The 25,779-nt window shown below is 40.3% G+C and overlaps 1 protein-coding gene across 2 annotated transcripts; it reads left to right on the forward strand.

The window, feature by feature from the left end:
- The first annotated feature begins 311 nt into the window (after positions 1-311).
- Positions 312-24,841, forward strand: hapln1b (hyaluronan and proteoglycan link protein 1b). Of its 2 annotated transcripts, none has more exons than XM_080875905.1 (6): positions 312-658; positions 16,786-16,918; positions 18,100-18,263; positions 18,692-18,890; positions 19,692-19,994; positions 21,463-24,841. In XM_080875905.1, the coding sequence occupies exons 2-6, from the start codon at positions 16,813-16,815 to the stop codon at positions 21,750-21,752; spliced, it is 1,062 nt and encodes a 353-aa protein (XP_080732031.1). In that variant the 5' UTR covers positions 312-658; positions 16,786-16,812; the 3' UTR covers positions 21,753-24,841. The 2 variants fall into 2 exon arrangements, with proteins under 2 accessions (XP_080732031.1, XP_080732032.1); XM_080875906.1 differs by lacking the exon at positions 312-658 and adding an exon at positions 16,364-16,386.
- The last annotated feature ends 938 nt before the right edge of the window (positions 24,842-25,779 follow it).

Genomic DNA, 25,779 nt, shown 5'->3' on the forward strand with positions numbered 1-25,779 from the left:
TCATGGTGGAACTCAAATACTGAACTACATTTTACTGAGTGTAAGAAAGACTGACTCTCTCTCACGAGACACTTCATTCTTTTCATGAGCATGTTTGTGATTTGATGTCTGATTTTTCGTTTCTCTTCAGGTAAAAAGAGAAGAACACATAAACAGTACATCACTACTGCTGACAAAGGCACGTTTGAATGTTTACTAACTTTAAACACGACGTGTGATTAAAGCTGAGAGGCGCTGAGAAGCAATGAGAAGGCGGGGTGATGGGCTTGTGCAAATCTAGTCTGTAAGCACAGATTGAGCAACAGGGCCGGGTACCTCCTTTGTTTGACACTTTTCCTGAAATGGGTGTGAGGCATTTGGAAATAGTTGTCCAAAAAGGCTAAACATCCACTTCACAGTGTGGATTTGCACTTCACGCACTTCACCTGCATGCGCGCGGTGCCGCTCGCAAGTCGAACTGTTCTTACCCACGTGCGTGTAAACTGGAGGACCGCGCTGCCGCACTGCTATTAGTGCTGATAGTGGAACCTGTTATTGGAGCAGATAGAGAAACACCCGCACCGCCTGCTGCTCTTAACTTGGTGCGTAAACGGTTTACGCTTCAATCACCTTCTTGGCTGCCGCAGGATTGAGGCTTCCAAACAGCGCACAGGGCGAGGTAAAGAGCTGGGGTTTTTTATTTCGTTTTGTGTTTACAAAAAAAAAAAGTCCTGTGAAACTCTTGTCACTTTGACGCATTACAAAGAATATGAGAATTAATGCGATGTTTATTGGAATGAAAAATATAACACCTTGTAATAATCTCAAGGTGTTTTAGGGGAAAGGAAAGACGTGTAACAGTAATGAAGACGTTAAAGTGCGTATCACAAACCAAACCTAATAGGAATAAGCAGTAACACTATTTTTGTTTGTTTTTTGTTTTTGTTTTTGCTATATAACTGTTTTCATAAAGAAAACCGACTTGTCCTTTTAACAGCAGAAACGAACGTTCACTCACTAAGCGCCTTGTAAATCTACTTCTTCTTCTTATTATTATTATTATTATTGTTGTTGTTGTTGTTGTTGTTTTGTTATTATTATTATTATTATTATTATTATTATTATTATTATTGTTGTTGTTGTTGTTGTTGTTGTAGTTATTACTGTTATTATTTTTATTGTTATTATTATTATTATTATTATTATCATCATCAACTCTACTATCTTATAACAAATATTAAAATGTAAAGAAACAAAAAGCATTCTGACTGCCACAGATCAAAAACTATTTACTTTTCCTTTTAAAAAGTCCTGCTTGTTTTTCCTCCTCAACATAAATACTTGCCTGAGGTTGTGTCCTGTGCACAGGTCTGGAAAATTTTGGGGGATTTTGTAAAAGGTAACGGAAATATTTGTCTCCTTGTGGAGCTGGACTTTTAAGGATTTCCACTGCAGTAGACTCCAAACACCCTTCGTTGAGTGCTATATTTAGACATAGGCTTAAAGGTACTTGAGCTTTAGTTGAGTTTTCAATATGCATGCTAGAGGGTGTAATCTTTTGATGAAGTGAAGATGAGGCAGGGTCTCGCTTAGGTTTTAGGAGTTTTTACCCACAAAATGCTCCTGCTTGGGGGTAGTACTTTCACACAGTTCAGGAACATCTGTTGAGGGACTTGCAGCTCAGTGATACTTATCAACTTATCAGTGATAAGTCTACTGTTTTCTGAAGTAAAGTAATACAACCTGAATTTTTTTCCTAATATCTGTAAAGGCAGTCGGGTAGTTTTTCTTGTAGCATGAGCAGACCAAGACATATTACAACTGATGTACATACAGGTTTTGTTATACACTGCGAACAGGGAATTGGAAATCTGTGCTATTCAAAGCCAGGTTGCTTCATTGGTCACTAAGCAAAATGTTCTGGAGGAACATCTAACCAAGCCACGGAAGAGATGAATATCTGTGAATAAAGAAGAATGTCCCACTGCAGCAACCTGTAAAGAGCAAAGAGCAGTGTCTTACATAACAAGGATGAATTTATTTTTTAAGAATAGTTGATATTGACAGTTTTCACAGTTTACTTATTGGACTATTGCAAGTGGAATGCAGAAATTGCTTCTATAAACTCCATTGCGCTATAAACCAAGGTTTTGTTTTCTTTCCCCATCTTCATTCATCTGCTCATCATGGAATCGTGCAGCCGATCATATTTGTGAGACTTCTGAGAATAGTTGTGGTCGACCATGTTGTGCAGCAACAGGCCAAGTGATTTAGAGCTGAAAACATCAGGACTGTGAGCAGCTCTCAGCTCAACAACCCCTCTCTGTTTGCTGGCTTAGACTCTGCGGCTCCACCCGGACCCCCACCCATTACCCCTGCACCCACCCAGAGCACACACACACACACAAACATACATTCAGACTGGGGCCTGCAGTGGACCATGTCAACCCTTAATCAAAAGGGGGGTGTTATTTCTCACACACACACGCACACACACACACACACACACACACACACACACACACACACACACACACACACACACACACACACACACACATTTTATATGAATTAGTAGTGAGCAGGAAACAGCAACATCTACTGGCTGCTAGCTTGAAAGGGAAAAATCTGCATCAGTATGTCTTGTGTGTGTCTATTTATGTGTATTCACCTTTATATAGCAAATGACAAGCAAGACACATGAGCCAAATTTTCTGAACGTTTTCTCTCTTCAGTAACATTACCTTACCTTATTTATTATTTAACCATGCTCCCAGTTAAATGCTGTAGGTGAGTCTATTGTGGTGTTGAGTGGATGGACGAAATCACAAGGTTGAGATTTTTCTCACTACAAGACTATTTGTGAAATATCTTTCTTGGTAACTTTTTCTCATACTGAAGCTATTTTTTGCTGGTTTTTAGTTTGTTTTTTGTCTGTTTGGAAGCTGACACAGTCTCTAAGGGGATCGGGTTTGGGGGATAACAGGAGGAGAGAAGCTGCAGAGAGGCTTGTAAGACTGCAATTCTGCTTCCTGGTCCCAACTCTGGATAATAACGTTTTTGGGGGGGTTAATAAATTTGGCAAAGTTTCTAGAAATGAGAGCTGCTCCATCCAAAGTGGGATGGATGCTGTCTCTTCTAACAAGACCAGGTTTCCACCAGAAAGTTTCTCAATTATCTATAAAGCCTACATAGTTTTTTCTAGACAACACTCAGACAGACAGCAAGTTAAGGAGAAGATGCAGCCGGTCATTCCAATGGACTGATTCTTATATAGTACTTTTCTTTTTACCTTATTTACCCATTCACAGCAATTTTTTTTCTAAGTCTAAGTGCTTTCTATCTAAAATTCACACCTTACTGAACACATTGGAGAGCAACCCCGTGACCCTGAATTAGATAAGTGGAATAAAATGGATGGACAGTTAACAAGGCAAGGATTAAAAAAGCACTTGAACACTTAGTTACTTTTAGCTCTGATAGTGCCTCCTGTGTTTGGCTAGCAGTGAGTACCCTGTACCCATTTAGATGCTTATGAGGAGTGTATCTAACCCTAACCAAAGCTTGATTTCCCACAGAAAACAAAAGCAGAAACAAAAACAGAGATGGGGAGGATTGTAGGATCATACATTTCTAGCTATTCTCGTTCCTGCAATACAATCAGTGTCACCAACAGTATTACTGTTTTCTCATAGTATTTATATGGAATATTAAAAGGAAAATCTTGTGCTCTGTACTGAGGGCTCTTTGTGGCAGGTATGACGTGGTGTGCTGGTGATGTATAATAAAGAATTCAGTAGACTAGTTTGAACTCACCACGTCAACCATAGGAGGAAAATATATCAGCTGTGCAATAAGGAGACAGACTATTTGTGAATACCTAAGGCTGCATATACAGTAAATACCACACCCATCGAATTGCACCCCACCCACATGCAAACACATAGTAGATTCTAGAGACTGCTAATGTCTGTATGCTTGGCAGGGTTTGCTTTTCCAAAGCAGGTTGCCTCACAGCTTTTAAAACACGTTCTCCAACAGGGTGTTCCTACTCCACTTTAGAGATGCTGAATATAGAATGTTTTCTGCATCATTTCCCTGTGGAAAGACTACACGAGGAAAAGAAATGCATAAGCATACCCTAGGCTAAGGTTTACACTAAACCTCCAAGTTTCCATTCAGTTTATTTTAAGAATGATTCTCCTATGTAACCTTTACAGAGTTTTAATGTGATCTTTGTGGACTCCTTCATAAGAAAAATAAATATGTTTAGCATTTATGCTTCTGCACTGGTGCTGCAGAGACTGAATGCCTCTCTGTTCGCCAGAAGTTTTAGTGTAAGCCAGGTAACCCTAAATGTTGTCCAGAGCTCTGAACATTTGCAGGCTTGCAGCAGAGATAGCAGCACATTAAAGGAGTCTGTCACTATCTGTACCATGAAGTTATTCACCCAACCACAACAGCCTGATCTGGCCTGTTGCATTGTTACGTTTGTTGAATGCAATCTCATTTATTGAATTCACATTCAACCTACAAATTGATACCTGTCTGAAACCAGTTTTCCCCAGACTCTTTTACAACTTGGGAGATAAAGAAGCTGCTTTTATCACTAGATTTTTGTCTTTTTATAGCTGTAGCTGAAGCTTGCTCTGTAGCTGGTTAAGATACTGACTAAAACTGAATGCTTCAATTGTCCTGCTTAATCTACCGCTCAGAAGGACATGTACAGTGCTGTGAAAAGTATATGCTCCCTTGCTGATTTCTTTCTTTTTTTCTTGTTCACGACCAGTATGGATTGAGAGGAGGAAGACAGGATAAAAGACACGCTGTGGAAAAGAGTTACAGTTTAAAATGATTAACAATTAAATGCAGAGTGGTCTATAAACACATGGAGGAAAGCATCTCCTTTGTACTGGTTTTCAGCATAAGCCAGGTTAACAACTTGTATGTAATGAAAGTATTGTGTTTATCGCTCAGGCTACAAAGTCTCAGGAGCTCTTACATCACCTTCTCACTCAGTCAGAAGTGAGATGTCCATTCAAGCAGAACAAAACTCCGCCTCTTTAATTCATAATGGTTACTTTATTTGTAAGCTTACACTGGGGAAGTGTGGTGGTGTGGTTGCTGTTGCGTCACAGCAAGAAGGCCCTGGGCTTATATCCAGCCTTTCTGTGTGGTGTTTGCATGTTCTTCTCTGTATGAACTCCCTGGCTTCTTCCCACAGTCCATAAACATGCATTGGTGATAGTTGTTTGTCTGTATGTGTTAGCCCTAAGACAAATTAGTGACCTCTCCCAGGTGGAGTCTGTCCCTTGTTCTGTGATAGCCTCTAAACTCCCTGTGACCCTGAATTGTATAACTGAAAGAAGATAGAGAGATGTCTGCATTAACCTGTGAACTATTTTCTAGTTATACAGTTGAGTGTTCAAAGAAACTTTCCAAATCTCATGATCACTTATGCATTTCTTACAAGAACAAGTACTGTCACTTTACAATGACATAAATGATTGTTTTGTCTCTTTGTGGTGGTCTTCACATCTCATTGTCTCATTAATGTCATTACCCATGCATTCCTTTGCATGTATCATTGTCCTGAGGTTTTGGTGCTTTTGTTTAAAAAGAAGGCAACAGTCCAGAGATGCTTGGCTCCCACACAAATGTGTACCTTAAAGGAGATAACCCATAACTGAGCAAATGATGTCTTACAAATAAAAAAGAAAATAACACAGACTTTTCTTTCCCTCTAAGTGGCTCATCAGGTCTCTCTTTTAAGGTTTTTACACTAAATTTAGTTTTCTCTCTAAAGGAGGTTTGTTGAGGTTCAAGTTACTCTGTTTTGTGGCTTAGTCATAAATGTAAATAATTTCCATATTCCAAACCTGGAATTTGGAAAGAACATTAAATTTAAAAAAAAAAAAAAACAGAGTATATGGATATTAATAAAAAGAAAAACGGTTCTGAATACATAAGATAAAATTGCATCACATGTAGTAATGACGTGTGCAAAGGAGACATTTAAGAAGTTTAAAGGATGTTTACCCTTCTTTTCAACCTGATGAGAATATTGTAGCCAGCACGGGTCTTCTAGAATATGTTGAGCAAACCAGCGCGCAGCTGGAGAATGCTTCCACTTAAGTGGTTATTATTGGCACCGCTGTGATTCTAATGTGTGGTACACTGATTTGGTGAGTAAGTGGTTTACTGTTATGTTGTGCTTTCTTGCAGTTTAGCACCAGGTTCATGAACTTGCTAGCTAGCTAGTGTTAGCCTAGTTTTCGTATCCCGATGCTTTCTCTGCATGCTGCTGCTGCCTCTCAGCTTAATAAAAAAGTAACCCCACGGCTTTTAAAACCTTATATAAAACGCTCTCAGTAAAATTTCCTGTTGTTGCTTTGAAATGGAAAAGTGAGCTTAGCAACTTCTACATAAGAGTTAAGAAGAATGTGGGGGCCTGTTTTCAATCCACACAAATTGTAAGGCAGCAAAATCAACCCAACACATTAATTCACAAGCCCATGACATAGATGTATTCTAAACTGCATTTACTTTAATGCTTTGTGGCTGCTTTTGAACATCTGTGGCATCTGTTTTTTACTGCAGTTTTACTGCAAGGTGGTTGGTGCTTTTTGTGGTGGTAATCCGAGAAGAGAGCCATCAAGCTGAAGGAGGAGTCCGTCCTATTGGGCTTAGTTAGCCATCAGGAGGTGTTCTATAGCTTGCACTGGAGTGGCTCACAGCTGACTGTGAAGTGGCGGGAATGAGAATCAGCACAGATCTGTGGCCGTGGTCCTCCGTGGGAAAAAGGTGCAGTGCCCACTCTGTGTCACGGATGTGTTGCTGCCCCAAGTAGAGGAGTTTAGGTATCTCAGGGTCTTGTTCATTAGTGAGTGGATAGAGGATCGAGAGATTGACAGATGGATTGGGGCTGCAGTCTTGCAGACACTGTACAAATCTGTCGTAGTGAAGAGAAAGCTAAGTGCAAAAGCAAAGATGTCCCTACCCTTACCTATGGTCATAAGCTCTGGGTCCCACATAGCAAAACTGGTATGGTCGAGATCCACACATGGGCCACCACAAGGCCAGTTGCAGATACACTGGTGGTCCTGTGCTGGCCCATGTTTGGATTACCTCTGGGAAACCAGATCTGGGCCACCAAAGGCTCATCATTCTTTGTGGTATGTGGGCCATGTGTAAGTTGTGTGCACCCACAGGCCAGTTGCAGACACACTGCTGGCCCTGTGCTGGCCCAGAACAGTTTCAGCTCTGGCCCCAGATGTCAGCCTAATGTGTACCTTAATCAAGCCATGTAATAACATGTGCCAGAACATGATAGCACAAAAGAAACATGATGAAACTTTGTTCAGACAGTGAATGGACTGTTTCTTACATAGCGCTTTTCTACTCTCCTGGATTATTCATAGTGCTCTATACAATATTCACCCAATTTCTCTAAACTGAGTGCTTCCTAACTACAGGGTGGGCCATTTATATGGATACACCGTAATAACATGGGAATGGTTGGTGATATTAAAGTCCTGTTTGTGGCACATTAGTATATGTGAGGGGGCAAACTCCTCAAGATGGGTGGTGACCATGGTGGCCATTTAGAAGTCGGCCATCTTGGATACAACTTTTGTTTTTTCAATAGGAAGAGGGCCATGTGACACATCAAACTTATTGGTAATGTCACAAGAAAAACAATGGTGTGCTTGGTTTCAATGTAACTTTATTCTTTCATGAGTTATTTACAAGTTTCTGACCACTTATAAAATGTGTTCAATGTGCTGCCCATTGTGTTGGATTGTCAATGCAACCCTCTTCTCCCACTCTTCACACACTGATAGCAACACCGCAGGAGAAATGCCAGCACAGGCATCCAGTATCCGTAGTTTCATGTGCTGCACATCTCGTATCTTCACACCATAGACAATTGCCTTCAGATGACCCCAAAGATAAAAGTCTAAGGGGGTCAGATCGGGAGACTTTGGGGGCCATTCAACTGGCCCACGACGACCAATCCACTTTCCAGGAAACTGTTCATCTAGGAATGCTCGGACCTGGCACCCATAATGTGGTGGTGCATCATCTTGCTGGAAAAACTCAGGGAACATGCCAGCTTCAGTGCATAAAGAGGGAAACACATCATCATGTAGCAATTTCAAATATCAAGTGGCCTTGAGGTTTCCATTGATGAAGAATGGACCCACTATCGTTGTCCCCATATACCACACCAAACCATCACTTTTGTTGTTCCAACAGTCTTGGAGGGATCCATCAAATGTGGGTTAGTGTCAGACCAATAGCAGTGTTTTTGTTTGTTAACTTCACCATTCACATAAAAGTTTGCCTCATCACTGAACAAAATCTTCTGCGTGAACTGAGGGTCCTGTTCCAATTTTTGTTTTGCCCATTCTGCAAATTCTGTCCGCCGATCTGGGTCATTCTCGCTGAGATGCTGCAGTAGCTGGAGTTTGTAAGGGTGCCATTTGTGAGTAGCTAATATCCGCCGAAGGGATGTTCGACTAATGCCACTCTCCAGTGACATGCGGCGAGTGCTACACTGTGGGTTCTTGCTGAATGAAGCTAGGACAGCCACTGATGTTTCTTCATTAGTGACAGTTTTCTTGCGTCCACATTTTGGCAAATCCAACACTGAACCAGTTTCACGAAACTTAGCAAGCAGTTTGCTAACTGTAGCATGGAAGATGGGTGGTCTCGTAGGCAATGTTCCCTCTAATTTTTCATGTGTCTGAGCGAACACACAAACTCCCTGAGCGGACACTTGGACCACTGAGAGCAACATTAGACGTGTGCACTGTGGTCACGCCAGCATCAAATCCATCCAAGTTACATGGTTTATTAAAATAATCAAATGAAAGCATTAGACTACTTTTAATTAAGTGTTTAGCCCAATTACAATGAAAATTTAAAAAAAATCTTGTTCATGACCTGCGTAGTATGTTAACACTTTTGGAAGTAAAAATAATTTGAACTCCAATTTTGAAAACACAACTTTCTTTCTTTTTCTTTTTTCTTTTTTTTTAAATAAAGCTCTGACTTGTATTATGAGTATGAGTCTGTGGTCTGGGAGAGAGTCCTGTAACTCTCTGCCTGCAAAATACAGTATATAATGACCAATGTTGGGCAATTAATTATGTAGTTACTTCTTCAAAAAAGTTTTGCAAACAAGTTTTTTGCAGCTGTTTATCTAAAAATGCAGCCAAGGCATTTTTTAAAATAAACATTTCAAACTATTTACAGAACAATCAGCTGTTCTGCATCAAATCTGATGCCACACAATTATGCACTCCAAAACATAATTTCTGTCCACTATGAGATAAAGGGGAACAACAGCCTGATACCTGCAGGCCTGACAACAGGAGATGTATCACTGCTGTAACACCTGTAACATTTGTAACAAACCTTTTGGGTTATAGCACCACTAGGGGGGGAGTCTCCTAGGGGGTGTGTGAGTATAGCGTGGCAGCCATTACATGCTGCTCGTGTTCTGTTCTCAGGATAGACCTCACCATTGTAACGGCCTGGCACCGGCGACTACCGATCCCCGCACATGTATGTACGGACAGTGTAGAGCCGTGGAGACCTGGCTTGTATGGTCTTATGTTGCTGACAAGGAATAAAGGTCTGTTGTTTAATTTAACTGACTGGCTCCGTGTTATCCGGCTAACCTCCACACCACATGCCCGCTGGACCGGCTAGCCGCTCCTTCCTCGCCAGACTGCTGTTACAAAGTGGCACCCTTGTTTACAGGGCCCCTCCAGGTTACTCAGAAGCTTGGGGAGGTCAACTACAGATTAGCCAAGATTGACACTGGTGAAGACGCAGGAGTCTTCCACGTCGTGAACGTTCAGCCATTTTACTCCTGGGACTCCACATCTCCTTCAGGGCACCGGACTTCGGCCCAGGAGAGCCTGGATGAGACTGAAACGGGGGAACAGCCCTCATTCCCGAGTTCAGGGGATATCGAAGCAGGCGGGCACCCCGCCGAGGGCGCCTCTGAGTCGCCACCGGCCGTGGGGGAACACTATCATTTGAGACCCCGCCGGTGCCCCAGAATCACTGAGGGTTGGACTGCTACCAGGTGGACTAACCGTCATCATACGGACAGACTCAATGTTGACTGAGGGTTGGTTTCATACATGTACATGCTGTAATTGTTCTGTTCATAAGGGGTGATTACTTGTTCTGTTCCACTGAGCCCTCGTCATCGTGGCCCGTGAGAGCCTTTGTTTGGTTTTCGGTTGTACTGATTTGTGTGACCGGTTGTGTTGTATGTCTGACTGTTTCCCTTGTCTATGACCATCTCTGGAAGATGGATTGGCAGTAATACTGCATGTTCTGTATTGTTTGCTTCAAGCACTAATTTTGTTTATTGACTGTACCAATGGTGTAAGGGTGTCTAACAATTCCTCCACAACCTGCTTAGTACCTAATGTAACTATGTATAGTGAAGAAGGGTAGCGGGAGGAGGGTCACCTGGGTCCGGCTGAGGACAGCCTGCGAATTGCCGGGGGGGGTGATGTAACAAACCTTTTGGGTTATAGCACCACTAGGGGGGGAGTCTCCTAGGGGGTGTGTGAGTATAGCGTGGCAGCCATTACATGCTGCTCGTGTTCTGTTCTCAGGATAGACCTCACCATTGTAACGGCCTGGCACCGGCGACTACCGATCCCCGCACATGTATGTACGGACAGTGTAGAGCCGTGGAGACCTGGCTTGTATGGTCTTATGTTGCTGACAAGGAATAAAGGTCTGTTGTTTAATTTAACTGACTGGCTCCGTGTTATCCGGCTAACCTCCACACCACATGCCCGCTGGACCGGCTAGCTGCTCCTTCCTCGCCAGACTGCTGTTACACATTCAGCAGTCGCCTCATTGTTCTGACACACACAAGAAAACTACTGACTACACTACACACTAACTACACAAGATTTGCGCTAAACGTCGCAAATCTCTCACATTTCAAAACACCATCGTCACTCCAAAACTTTCCCCTTCCTAAACAACTAAATACCATGTTGCCATATCATTTTTTTGATTGGTCGACATGGTACATTTTTCGACCAACAGGAAAGGCTGGGGTTTTTGGTTTTGGTTTTGCTCACAGGTGGAGAGCGCTTTCGAGGCTTTTCTTATAAAACGCCGTTTTTACCGTTTCTCCCCAAAGTAAATATTGGCTGGATTATGGGATAAGGTGGCATCGTTCTAATCCCATGCGGGAGCCGCCAGTCACTTACTGACTAACACCGCAAAACAGAATTATTAAAGTTTTAATTGCAATTCAGCTTGGATTTTTTTGTGTGCGCAACGCAGATTTTCTGTGCGCAGAGATCATGCAAGCAGTGTGCAATTGCACATATACTAATGTGCCACAAACAGGACTTTAATATCACCAACCATTCCCATTTTATTACGGTGTATCCATATAAATGGCCAACTCTGTACATTCATACACATTCACACTCTTGACATGCAGCCTGGAGGAGCCAGGGATCGAACCACTAACCTTCCGATCAGTTGATAACCCGCTCTACCTCCTGAGCTACAGGAGCCCGGTAGTAGACATAAGTAAACCCTCACTAGGTTGTGGATGAAGTGTACACTCACAAACCTGTCAAACCTGCATTTGAAAAGTTGGCTACCATAGCAGTATAGTATTGCAACATGGCACTTGGGTCCTCTAACTAAAATAGGAAAATAAATAGCACTATCATTGCCAGACCTGGCCCACATATGGTTGACATACACCCTGACATGACACCAGTCAGTCAGAAGTTCCAGCTTATTGCCGGATACAGGCCAGACCTGTTTTCTATGAGCCTTGGCCAGATAAACCAATCCACAATCGGGCCAGATGTGGCATGCCATCATATAAACAGTGCCATCTACGCCAGGCCTGGCCCATATCTGAATGACATACCACTTACCATGCCAGCTGTCAGCCAGCAGTGCCGACTTAACACCAGATCCAGGCCAGACCTGTCTACTATGTGGGGTAGTGATCGAAAGAATAAGATTATGGATACAAGCAGCAGAAATTAGATTTCTCTGAAGGGTGGTTGGCCTTCAGAGAAAGGGCAAGAAGTTCAGTCGTTCACAAGGGGCTCAGAGTACTGTACTGCTACTCTTCCACATTAAAGGGAGCGATTTGAGGTGGTTCAGATGCCCGTCTCCAATCCACATCCACTGCCACAGCAGTTTGTTAGAAATGTTGAAGGTTTAATGAATTCATGGGTCCACTTAAAATAGTGCCACAGTGTTCCAGTGGCGGTTGATTAAAGACTAATTAAACAAGGTTAATGCTGCATTTGATTCAACTCACAGCTCATAATCCAGTCTGTTTGAAAAAGTAGCCTGGAATAGCTCTTAAAGTTGGAGATTCAACTGGAAAACTCCCAGTTTCCATCAGTGCTCTGGTCCTCTGTTAGTCATGGAACACTAAAGGTTCAAGAGATTCCAAACTATGACTGCTGTGACCCCTGTGCTATCATGCCCAAAGGACATATTAGCATATTAGTCAATTATCTTATATGTTAAATGCAGATAAGAAGCAAGTGGACATAGCATCTGAATTTCAGGAACAGGATCATTCACACCCCTTCCAGCCTCAGGCTATGTATATGCCCCTTTCACCAATACCTGCTGTTCTCATTTTGAGCATATCAAACTCAACCAAAACTGAGGGTAAAGGCACATTATGATGTCATACACAATGTCTTTTCAGTGCTAAAGAAGGAATGTACTTATATATCCCAAATGGGTTTAATTCTATTTTTATGGCATAATACTAAACTAGTAAGTTTTGAAACTAAGACTTACCTGTGGGTTCATGAGTAAGGTGGGGAAAAAAATCAATGGATGTCCAACAGCAGGGTAAAGAATCTGCCCTGTCCCTAGCATCCTCTTCATACATAATACTTAGACTAAAGCAATGAACTGAAGCACCAGCAGCATATTTACTCTACTGTGCAGCCAATGTCAAACTCAAGGCAAAAGACAGCGAAATATCTTACTTCTGGGCTCCAACAAAGTGACAAACTGTGTAAAAACTCAGTCCTCCAATCCTCCTTATGCAACTCAACAGCTTCTTTTTAAAAAGGTGCTTTCTTTCTTTCTTTTTGCTAATTAGAATATGAGAGATTTAGCAGATGGTGACTGGACATTCGATTTCTTTAATTACTGTTAAACTAAATTTGGTTGGTTGCTGCTATTAAAAAAATGTTAAAAAATGTTCATAAACAAACAAGGAGTGGAAATTTTGAATATATGCACTTGAAGCAAACCTTTTTGATGACTGCCTCTGTCAGTGCGCCCCAGGGCAGCTGTGGCTACAATGTAGCTTGCCATCACCAAGGTGCGAATGTGTGTGAATGGGTGAATGACTGAATGTAGTATAAAGTTTTTTCTTTGGGGTCCTTAGGGACTAAGTAAAGTGCTATACAAATACAGGCCATTTACCATTTACTTAACTAAGAGAGAGTATTTCTGTTCCTGTGTCTGACAAAATCCTGGAGATCCTGTACTTTGAGTACCTTATGCTAATACACTTAAAAACAAAGTCAAGCATGAACATATCCAACTTAATGCATTATGTAATTTTGTACCATAAACACTGATTTATTAAGTGACTACAGGCAATGCTGAAAATGGTAGGAACCCCATGAATGCACTTGTTTCTGGTACAGTTTGCTTTACCTCAAGATACCGTTAGGAAAACAAATGTATAAAAGTATTATTTTTTGAAAAATGACACGATATCTCTTTTGGCATGTCTTCATCACCAAATGCAGATCATGTGCCTCCATCTCACTGTCCCAGCATCCTCCACTCTCACACCAGCCCTCTGCATGTCTTCCTTCACTATATTCATGGATGTTCTTTTTGGTCTTTCTCTTTTTCTCTTGCCTGGCAGCTCCATGTTCAACATCCTTTGTCTGTTTCATTCTCGAAACCATACTTTACAGCAGGTCACACTACTATTACGTAAGGCTTCCCTTTCTGTCTTGCTGCTATCCTTTTGTGGCAAAACATACATTTTTGATAAGATCTCAAAAGAATTAATCTTTTCCAATTTCAGCTGTGGTTCATTGTTTAGCACTGTTGCCTCACAGCAAGAAGGTCCTGGCTTTAAATGAACTAGGTGGGGGTTGTCCAGCTACTCTGGGTGGGTTCTCTGGCTTCCCCCAACAGTCCAAAGACAAGGATCAGTTTAGTGATTTTAAATAAGTTGTGACCATTAATGGTTGTCTTCCTCTACATATACATATATACATACATATCTCTATTTAGGTATATATCTATATCTCTCTCTGTCTCGATAGAGAGAGAGAGAGAGAGAGAGAGAGAGAGAGTATGATTGAGCATAACCATCATGCTCTTTGAGTACAAATAGGTTTTGTGTTTACGCTTCATGCAGCTGAACGTGGAGCCCTACATACCACTATGTTTACCCAGGGGATGCTGTACCTTGTAGGAGGAGGCTGTCAGAAATGACTACAGCAAGACAGCTCCTCCCAAAGCAGAACCAACTTTACCCCAAATCAGATTTGCACACGATTACACGTCTGCCTCATCACGAGATATTTTAAATACAGTGAGGGTTTCTACAGACACAAACATGCCTCTTCAGTTCAATTTTATTTATATAGCAGTTGACTCAAGTGTAAGGTACAAACTACAATAAAAAATGGACAAGAAAACGGAACACCCCAATGATCATATGACCCCCTATGAGCATTACTTTGGTGATATTGGCAAGGAAAAACTCCCTTTTAATAGGAAGAAACCTCAAGCAGAACCAGGCTCGGGGAGGGGCGGCCATCTGAGCAACTGGTTGGGGTGAGGGGAGAAAGATCAAAGAGATCTTGCAGTAGATAGCCAGAGATTAGAGGATGCCAATGTTCACATTTTGGACAGAGAAGACAGAATCCCACTAGGATTTAAATACCTGGTGCACTCCACCTTTTGGGTTTAGAACTGAAGAAGCCTCTTGAATAAGAGTTGAAACATCTTCAGAAACTTAAATAAGATTTTCTCTTACAAGGTCTTAAAAGTGAATGTAAATCAGGCATCAAGAATTTGATAAAACATCACAGACCTGCAGTTCAATGTAGAGACATTAAAAACATTCCCTTGCTGTAACATGTCCAGGATTACACAACTGAAAAACGTGAATTAAATGGATAAGTAAAAAGACTCAATGAACTTATAACTTGGTAAGTATCCAAGTAGGTAAAAGAAATAGTTCTTCGTACGAGGTGTACTATAAATGCAAATGTTATCAAACTGATCTAAACTTCCACTCTTCAGCTGTATGGAAAAAACACTACTTATTAACTTTTATATTTATTTAATAATGTTAACATTTTGTTCAAATAAAGTCAGCACATGACAGTTGTGGATGATGAGGTGCTGAAGCTCATCACCTAATGGTGCCAGTGAAGATTCAAACTGCATCATTTTTGCTGCTGCAGTCCCCTCAGCTTCTTCCGCCTCCCTCCCTCCCTCCCTCCCTGCTTTAGCTTCTTTTTTTCGCCGTATCTCCCAGTCTTAGTCGCTCTCTGTCTGCTTCTCTATTATCATTTCACACATCACCTGCTCTTCTTGTGTCCTGCAGTGCACATTCTGACTCAAGCATTTTTACCTTTTTTTTAAACGACATACATCTTTCCCAACATACTTCACTTCCTTATCATTGCACCCTCCCCAGTTGTCCCGCCCATAATGACAGGCTGGGAGGGGTATAAAGTAAGTGTGTGTGTGTGTGTGTGTGTGTGTGTGTGTGTGTGTGTGTGTGTGTGTGTGTGTGTGTGTGTGTGTGTGTATACGCTGCAGTTTTTCTGCTGACTTCAGGAACTCCACCTGGCAAAGTCGGCCAGCACTCCTAACCATCCTCCAGCACATATATTGCCACACAAGCTGTGAAATATTTTTTACAGGTTATACAAAACCTGTCCTGCCAATATTAAAATGAAATTGTTGGGTTTTTTTCTTCTGTTATATTTTGTATAAGATATATAAGGGTACAACAATAATTTTTCACCCATCATCACCTAAACAAATACCACAGAAACCACCAATATATATATATTTTACATGTAAATACATTACATGTATATTTACATGTAATTTTTTAAGTCAAATTGAGGGCAATGAACAAAATGTGGGAAACTCAAAGGGCTAGTTAGCTGTTAAATCAAGAATTTCTGTTGTGTCAGCTGGTGTCCTCACAAGGATGCAACTACAGCTACGCCAGTGTGTGAGTGTGAATGAAGCTTGAGGTGCAGGGGTGACGCTGCACGGTGGCAGTCTCCTTCTAAAAGTGTGGGCTGTCATCAGGACATGCTGCTTTCTCACAGTGCTGAATGACAGAATACTTCCTGCACAGTATGTACTATATGGCTTACACAGAATGTGTATTTGTGTGAACGTCTTCTGTGGGCTGTAGCTTGTAGGGATGCCTGGTTTGTGCATTGAGAAGCTTTATTTTAATGTGCTAAGTCTGACTGTATGTTTAACTGCGTTCAACAACTTAGAAATGGGATTTTGAGATGTGTGTGTTTCTCTTTAGATGTGCTCAGTACCCAGCAGGCAGGCGTCCTGTTAAGCAACTGTAATTACGGAGCTCTCGGGGGAGAAAAAGCACTGCAGATAGAAACACAGGGTCATACAGTTGCATACAGAAGAAGCTTATAAACGGGCTTTCTGTATAGCTTATACATGGAAAACTTTCCTTAGCATCCTCACTGTAGCATAACCCCACCCTCTGTCTGTGTGTCTCTGCAGTGGTCAGAACCTAGCTGGTGAGTGAAGATGATTCCTGTGCTGATCTGGGCTTTGATATCACTGAATGTAGCAGAAAACGACTTAGATGCTCTGTACCCTGACCTGGAGCATTCGAGAACCATTTATGTCACAGGTGAGTACATGTTCACTTGTGTTTCTTTGTGAGAGTGACAATGTCATTCCAGCGTCTGTTTCTGTGTTTCGTTTAGAACACTCACTCTGCAGTGTCCTTTCTTCCCTCAGTTTATCAGCATGTTCTCAGTGATAAGACTGCTATGTAGGGACTTTTAGCTAACTTAGACAGAGCTATCCAGTTTGGCTTTTATCAGCAAATTAAAACACTGTATATCTCTAGTTTTTACATGGTAAAAAAAAAAAAACAACAACACATAACAGCTATTTTGTTATGCAAGTCACTTCGGAAATGTATTTATTTATCTATTGTTTGGTTTTCCTTGTTTGTGAGATACGAACAAAACCAAAGCCCTTTTCATTTAGGCTGCGTGATTCAGTGAGAACGATGATATAAATCTTTACCAGCATGACTTCCAATTTCCTTTTTTTTCAATATCACTAGCTACTGTATAATATTTTTAGTAAAATAAAACATGATAAATTAATCTCTATTAGTTATTGTTTAAAGTAAAGTTTAAAGCAGTTTAGCAGCAGCTGAGTCTTTGGCACTGTTTGGATCTATGGCACAGATATTCTTTGCTGTTTGGTTTGAGACCTTGGAGCAGTTTCGTCTTAACTGGACTAGCATTTTTTAACGTTTTGCTTCATTTTGGGGGTTTTTTGTTATTGTTTGTTCATTCATTTATTTACTTTTGTTTTTCTAGTCTAACATGACCATACATAGAGAAGATGGCAGAATGCCAGAACCTCAAAGTTTTCAGCAGGCTTGGATATTCAGCTGCATAGCTGCAGCATTCTCAAATTTGTTATAGTCTGATCTCAGTTAGAGACTAAAATGTAATAGAATTTCCCTCTTTAAAACTGGAGGACAAACATTTTAGAGGGTTCATACCCCACAGATCTGTCTTCTTTCACCTGCACAATTGCTAAGACTAGAAACATCTTGTCAGCTGATCCAAAACATTCGACAGGAGTTCTGGTTGGGACTAGAAAGAAAATCATACTTCTAAAATACTTTGTCTGTCTATTAGCTTCTCTTGACTGCCTCGTTGGTAAATATGGAATCGAATTTAGAACCCTTCTTCTCACATATAAAGTCGCTAATAATCAGTCTGCATTCATTTCTTAAAATCCGTCCCATTGAAGCACTTTGCTCTCTGTTTGGTTGCTGTTTTTCAGAAAATGGCCCCCAACTGTCAGTGGTAGCAGAAAAAACCAAAGTGGTGTCGAGACGAGGGGGAAATGCTACTTTACCATGCACGATTCTAAGGGACCAAACACTGGCACAAAACCGTAAGATGCGGATCAAATGGACCAAGCTGACCTCAGACTATCTAAAAGAGGTTATCATTTATTTGACATGAACTGTCATTAGTAATTTTTTTTTCAAAACATTGTGTGTAGCATTCCAAAGTATCAATATATAATTTATGTAGAAGCATTATAAACTAGTTTTGTTACACATGTCCAATGGTGGCCTTATTATCTTATTATTCATCACTTGCTAAGACATCTTCCCTCCCACTGTCATCAAAGCACTTGCTCATAGAGGGTCGGGGTTTTCTCTGTTGTATTATTGTATTATTGAAGGGTCTAGCTTACAATATAAAGTGCATCGAGGCGACTGTTGTTGTGATTTGGCGCTGTTTAAATAAAATTGAATTGAATTTCTTGTTTATTCTGTTCAAAATGTGCTGGACTATTCTTAAGAAATTCCAAAAACTGAAAGCAGTGGAAAAGTATAACATGAACACTTTTCATCGTGCTCTAGGTGGATGTGTTTGTTGCCATGGATTATCACAAAAGGAGTTATGGCAGATTCCATGGACGTGTCCACCTACAAGGTTCTTCGGCCATGGATGCTTCTCTAGTCATTACAGAAATCACTTTGGAGGATTATGGGAGGTATAAATGTGAAGTAATTGACGGGCTGGAAGATGGAACAGCAGTGGTGTCGCTGGACCTTGACGGTATAATATTTGGAACTACTTCAAAAATTACTAGAATTTAAATATGGAAAAGGGGGGGGGGGGGGGGGGGGTAATGTCAGCTGAAGACAAAAATGCTGGAGCCAGTCAAACACACAAACAGCTGACCAAACACATCCAGTTTATCCTGGCTGCAGGTCATCTCTATAAAGTTAAGGATCTTCTAAATCAAACATCATTATATATTATATACTTTGTATTGTTCCATTATACTTCTGTACTGTGTGGAATTGTGGGGAGCCACCTATAGAACACACACCCATCCAATATATATTCTGCAAAAAAGAACCATCAAATCAACTTTTTATTAAATTAAATATTCTTAAATTTAAAGACTTGGTTGACCTGATAACGGCACAAATAATGTATAAAGTAGGAAACAAATCTTTGAGCCACAACATTCAGAACTTGTTCCAAATAAGACCAAATACCCTTAGAGGAAACCCTATGTAGTAAGGATTCATGTAAAAACAATAAGTTACATGAATGTTGCTGTATCATTGTGTTCTATTGAATCCTTGTCTCATTTTTATATTTTTAGCAAATTTTGGTATTTGAAACAAGCGGGTAGCAACAAATAAGTGTAAATCTATCTTTTCTACTCCTTTTCAAGCGTATTAATTGAGTGGATATAGAGATATTAATGACAACTTTGATGCCTTTGTTTTGTGTATGTGTTTTCTTGTTATTTTAGTTATATTGACATGTTCAAAATAAATTCTATTCTATTCTATTGCATCTCCTTCTCTGCCCTCATTTTCTGTTTTCACCCTGTCTGTGCAGGTGTTGTCTTCCCATACTACCCCCGCTTGGGACGCTACAACCTTAATTTCTACGATGCAGAGCGGGCGTGCCACGATCAGGATGCAATCGTGGCATCTTTTGACCAACTGTATGACACATGGCGTGGAGGGATGGACTGGTGCAATGCTGGCTGGCTGTCTGATGGCACAGTCCAGTATCCCATCAACACCCCCAGAGAACCCTGTGGTGGCAAGAACACAGTGCCAGGCATTCGGAACTATGGGTTGAGAGACAAGGACAAGAACCACTATGATGTTTTCTGCTTTACCTCCCACTACAAAGGTGAGGAACAGCACTAAAACTGTGTTTTTGTAGGTATTGGCGACAAACACATCTGCAATACTGAGGGCAACATGCTCTCTGTGGTTACTGGGTTATGAGTTGATTGAAAACATTTTTACCTGTTTGGCCACCTAAAATTGAAAAAGAAACGAATGTTAATACTATAATACCAACATGTAAGAGTTTCTGAAAGTGTGCTTCTTTTTTATGTGGCTAAAACAGAATCCAGCCCTAACCACAAATGGGATGCTAGTGCCCTGATGGATAGCAGGTCTAAAGAAGTTAATTAACACTTGATATTAACATGTCTTTAAAATGTAGCTAGTGACCTCATATTTATCAAATTGTTGTTGTTGGTTTTTTTGTTGTTTTTGTTTTTTACACACTATTCAATCCAGCTTTAATATGAGTTAGTATGAAGAGCCATGTGAGCTCCAACTGGGATGCTTGCATCTTACTTCCTATAGCAGCACCTAGAATAGATGTGGCTCAGGAGACAGACCATGGTTTCCACCACTGGACTCCTCCCTCTTTGTTCAGGTGTCCCAGGGCACAATACTGAATAGTGTGGAACAGAGGGTAACTTAGAGCTTGTGGGGTTAGGATGTGGTATCCGATTTTTTAGACCACCACTCAGTGTAAGTTTTATGTCACAGCTGCGTACTAAGTACTGGTAATTATCAAAATGATTTTTTATGCTTCCACCAATATTTGAGAGATCTTTATGATAATATTTTTAATCATAAAATACAAATATTCTAGTCCAAATTCTTTTAATGTACAGTTTTACAAAATAGCTGAAAAAAGATAGTAAATCACATCATTATCTTTTGATGAAAATGACAAATTACAGTTATTTTATTATATTCCGGAATGTCTGAATGTTACACATGGTCTCAACAGATTTTGAGGGCTGTGCAATATGACCAAAATCTCTTATCCCGATGTAAGACATTTCTCATCCCGATAATGATATATATCGCATTTTTGGTAAATTCTGTGAATCTTGGGCAACTCGACTTGGGTAAAGTGTTTTCAGCTGGGCGTTGTGTACCTGGAGTGTACCTGTGACCAATGCATGAAACTATATATCTTTAGATTGTTGTAACGGCTGCCATTTACTTTCTATTTATTACATGGCGTGCCGTGTGAAAAAGGCTGTTCTAACGTTTGAGTCTAAGGTTCATTTTTCAGCACCTGACGGCTCTTTTTTGCTTCTCATCTGATCTTCATCATCTCAATATTGCCGTAAACAGTGTATTTTGCAACACCACAAAACAAACGATGGCGTATAATATGAAATGATGGATGTTTTAACTTCGTCAAATTTGTAAAGGCATCAAAGCATGTATATCCTGTCTTGTTGTGGTGACAGGATCATGTTAGGTTGCAGGAATTTGATACATTGATATATTTTCTGTATGTTCTAACCTATTATGTTCATCCTTCTGTTTTCTTGTCACCTCAGGTCGTTTCTACTACCTGATCCAACCCTTTAAGCTGACCTATGATGAGGCAGTCAGGGCATGCCAAAAAGATGGTGCTCAAATTGCCAAGGTTGGCCAGATGTATGCTGCCTGGAAGTTGCTGGGCTATGACCGCTGTGATGCAGGCTGGTTGGAGGATGGCAGTGTCCGTTACCCCATCTCCCACCCGCGCCGGCGCTGCAGTCCCACTGAAGCTGCTGTTAGGTTCAGTGGCTTCCCTGACAAGAAGCATAAGCTGTATGGAGTGTATTGTTTCAAGGGCCACAACTGAGCCACAACACACATCCAGCAAACAATTACATACACTAACATGCATCAACACATACAATAATGAGCATAATAATTGAGAGAAAGAAAACAGAGAAAAAAGCACATTCAAACTGTGATAGTTTTTTTTTTTTAATGGAAACCTTAAGATGTTTTATCCAGACCGATTCATGTTGTGCTTTGTAAACTGGGACCTTATATTCTACAAGGGATAGTTTACGCATATTTAAGGTTTATATTATTTAATCAATGCCCTTCAGAGAGGTGGGCACATTGTTGTGGGGATTAGATAACCTACGGCTACAGACATACTGTCATTTACAAATGGACTAGGCTCGTCAAAGTCTGAAAGTCTGAAACGTAACTAATCCAATCTCTGCTGTTCAATGTTAACAAGGTGCTAAGACAGGTACTTTGTAAATCATCCTACCACCCAGTGTTTTATTTTTTTTTATACAAACGTGATGAACCAAACACTAGTCTCATCACCAAAATGAAAAAGAAATCATTTAACTGTTAGCATTGTTTATGTTTTCTAAGTATGTAGAATGTGATAATCTAGAAATGTATTTCTGTTAATGACTATTTTTTGATATACTGTAGAAATATTTAGAATATAATTTTTATCTTTCTGGTCAAACTATCCAAGTCTATTGGGTTTACATGAAACATACAATAACGGTGGAAAAAACACCACAAAAAATGATTTTGCACTGAATTTACCGAATATGATGCATAGAGGAGAGAAGACAAGGCAAACAGCAGTTTGCTCTTTGCAGCAATACAGAATGCCTGGCATGAAAAAATGCTTTGCAGTGCTAGAGTACGTTTTGTTCTTCAGAGCATGCCTTGACTTCAACAGCAAAATTGCTATTAGAGTATAGCTACTCTTGCTATCTATTTAGCGCCTTATAGACTGCTATTTTTGATACAAATGCCATAGATTCTTCTAGCTTATTACCAGAGCCAGGCTTTGCCCTGCTTGTGACTGATGTTGCTCATTAGCCCAGCAATCCCAGTGCAACCTGAGAGGACAATCAAAAAAATCCTGTTATTCAGTTGTGGGTTTGACCTTCAGCATGTGTTTGTAATATCATAAAAATCTGCTTTCTGCATACAATGTTGCTTGACCTTTAAATCACATTTTTCTACTCCATTCCTCTCCTATGATGGTGCTAGGCTGCTGTTAACTAGAATTGTAGCTAGAATTGGAAAATTTAGATTTAAATCCAGGTTATGCTCAGGTTTATGTTTGATCTATTTTAGTCAACAAAAAAGCAAAACAATAAAAAGAAATAAATATTAGTCATGTCACAAAAGCAAAGATTTAGTTGTTTGTACCACTGAAATTGCAAAGTTCTTTGTGCCAAATACAAAGAAAAAAGCAAAATAGTGACTGTTAGCATGCTAACAGACACACATGGCCAATGACTACTACTCACACTGTGGATTGTCAGCCTAAACAAGACTTGCAAACTCTTTGGACCCAAAAATCTACCCTCTCTTTAACAAGTCATATAGTATTGATGCTTTGTGTGTGTGTGTGTGTGGGGGGGGGGGGGGGGGGGGACGTAATAAAGTCTTAGTTTACGTTGACAAGAAACTCAATTGTGACTAAAAATAATATGCAACTCTTTTGAATAAATTGGGACTAATGCTAGGCTAGGTCAGAGTATTCAGAAAACCTACTAATGGATACCAGGTAAAAGATTAAGGTGCTGAGGTTAACAGAGATAACACTCTGTGACTGACTTACACACTAATGTATATAGAGATGAAGTCTAAGGTCCTGAACTGGCCCCCTAATTGCTGTCTAAGTTCTGCAAGGCACAGCCATGAAGCAGCCGACCATTTCTTCCTGCAGGAGCCTCTAAAGGTTTCTTCCATTTAAGGGTATAACAGTAAATGTAATGTGTAAGCTCACTGTACACAGCCCAGGATGGAAAAGACTGAAGTTTAGGTAATCTAATTGGAATGGTGCAGAGTTGGCTATACTTGGCTACTCAAGTCACTGCACAATCAGAGTTTTGCTATACTTATCATCAGTGAACTGCTGGACGAAAATAGCCTGTAATGATCACACACTGATGATGTGGAAGATAAAATGCTATAACAGCTATGAAGTAAACACTTACTAAAGATCTGTTTTATTTAATTTACTCCTTTTGTATTAGTGTATTGATTAGAATTATTGCAGAAATTACAGTCAATTAAATGAATAGTTTGACATTTGTGAAAGTGCAAACTGGTACGCTAACACACAGCTGTGTAATAGCTAGATCTCATAATGGGCTATAAAATCAAGATATTTCTTGAAAGTAAACAGTATTATGTGTTAATTGGTAAGATTCTGAGCTACATGTTGACACCAAGCTCACACCAGTGTTTAAATTTAGGACACCCACAAGCTCATTAGCTAGCATAGAAAAATACCTGGAAAATCCTGTAAAATAAATAGAATGAAACTAATATATAAGATATATAATAAGATATGCAAGGCAGTTCTTCAGTGCATCAGTGCGGATTGAAAGCAATTTCACAATTGATGTTACATCATCCATATTTCCTACAGTCAAGTTGTCTCAACCTGCTACTCGTTAAATGAAGAAAATAGTGGGGAAATTTTGCTAATTCGTTGTCCAGTGTTTCAAGTTTAGTGCAGCTCAGCTACCTGTTTACATTTGTTACTTGCCTTACTTAGTATGTTACATTTTTCCTAACCAGATTACCTGTTTCTACCAGTTGCTAGTCTAAATTCTGTGTGTAGCTAAAGTTCAAGTAGTTGTCAGGAATATCACATTTCAGCAAATGTTTTCACATCTCTTTACTAGCCTTTCTTTTATGCTAAATGAAGTTACGTGTCTCCTGCTTATCTACCACTTTGTATCTACTGTACAGATATGACAGTGGTATCACTTTTGTCATATCACAAGAAAGTAAATATCTATGTTTTCACCATTTCAACTGTTCATTTTAAAGCTTCTATTTTGTATTCTATTGTCTTTCTGATATTGTTCTTCGAGAACCACAGCATAGAAAACAATCTTAGGGATTTGCAGACAAAGGGATAATAAAAGAATATATAAACCATGACTCAGCCTCTATCAATGTATACAACCATTACTGAATTAACATAAATACATCATAGCAACGATGAGCGATTCCACTGTAGTTGCAGCGGAAAAGAAAAATCATCAAAGTTAATGTCTGCCCTTTATTTGTTAGGATGTGTATTTGCAGAGCTGTAGTTCTTGGGTAATGCTGTAATGTGTAAATGTTTGCAGAGGGAGGGGTCCTGCTTACATGAAAATGTTTTTCCAGTGGGAACACTGAGGCCATTCATGGTGCTGCATCAGTTAATTTTGTAACTGAAATACAGCATGTTGCCAAAGTAAATGACTGTTTTAAAAGCTGAGTGACGGCATGTTGGTTTTCATGCTGATTCTTTTGTTTGTGCTATTTTCAGGAAAGCTGTCTGTTTAACATTACAAAGAGAGCACAGATTATATATAGACATCCACAATAAACAAAGACAGCAGTACCGGTCAAAGATTTTCAGAATTATACAAAAAGGCCTGTTTCAGGGAACACAAAATGCGTTAACAATTTAAAGTTGTTCTGCAGCAATGGAGGTTGATCAAGCCCTCAAAGCTCGTGCTACTAATTCCTACAGGTGTTCCAACTTTTCTGGATCACTTACAACCCCCTCTGTCTGCATAACAGCAGTGCTGGAACACACTGTGGTACCCTCGTGAACATCAGTTGAACTGTCTTGTACTGCAGAAAGTAGTGCGTTGCTAGAAAAATGGTGAGAAAAGGGCAAATAACAAGGGAAGAGAGACAGACCATCATAACACTTAGAAATGTAGGTCTTTCCTACAGAGAAATTGGAAAGAAAGTTAAGGTGTCAGTGAGTACAGTTTCCTTCACCATCAAAAGGCACTCAGAAACTGGGGCAAACTCAAACTGGAAGAGGTCTGGAGCCTGGGGCTCGCTCGGGCCACTTCGGGGGTGGGGTGCCCTCGGCCTCT

This window comes from Rhamphochromis sp. 'chilingali' (genome assembly GCF_963969265.1).
Source record: "Rhamphochromis sp. 'chilingali' genome assembly, chromosome: 2".
In the NCBI taxonomy this organism is placed as follows: domain Eukaryota; kingdom Metazoa; phylum Chordata; class Actinopteri; order Cichliformes; family Cichlidae; genus Rhamphochromis; species Rhamphochromis sp. 'chilingali'.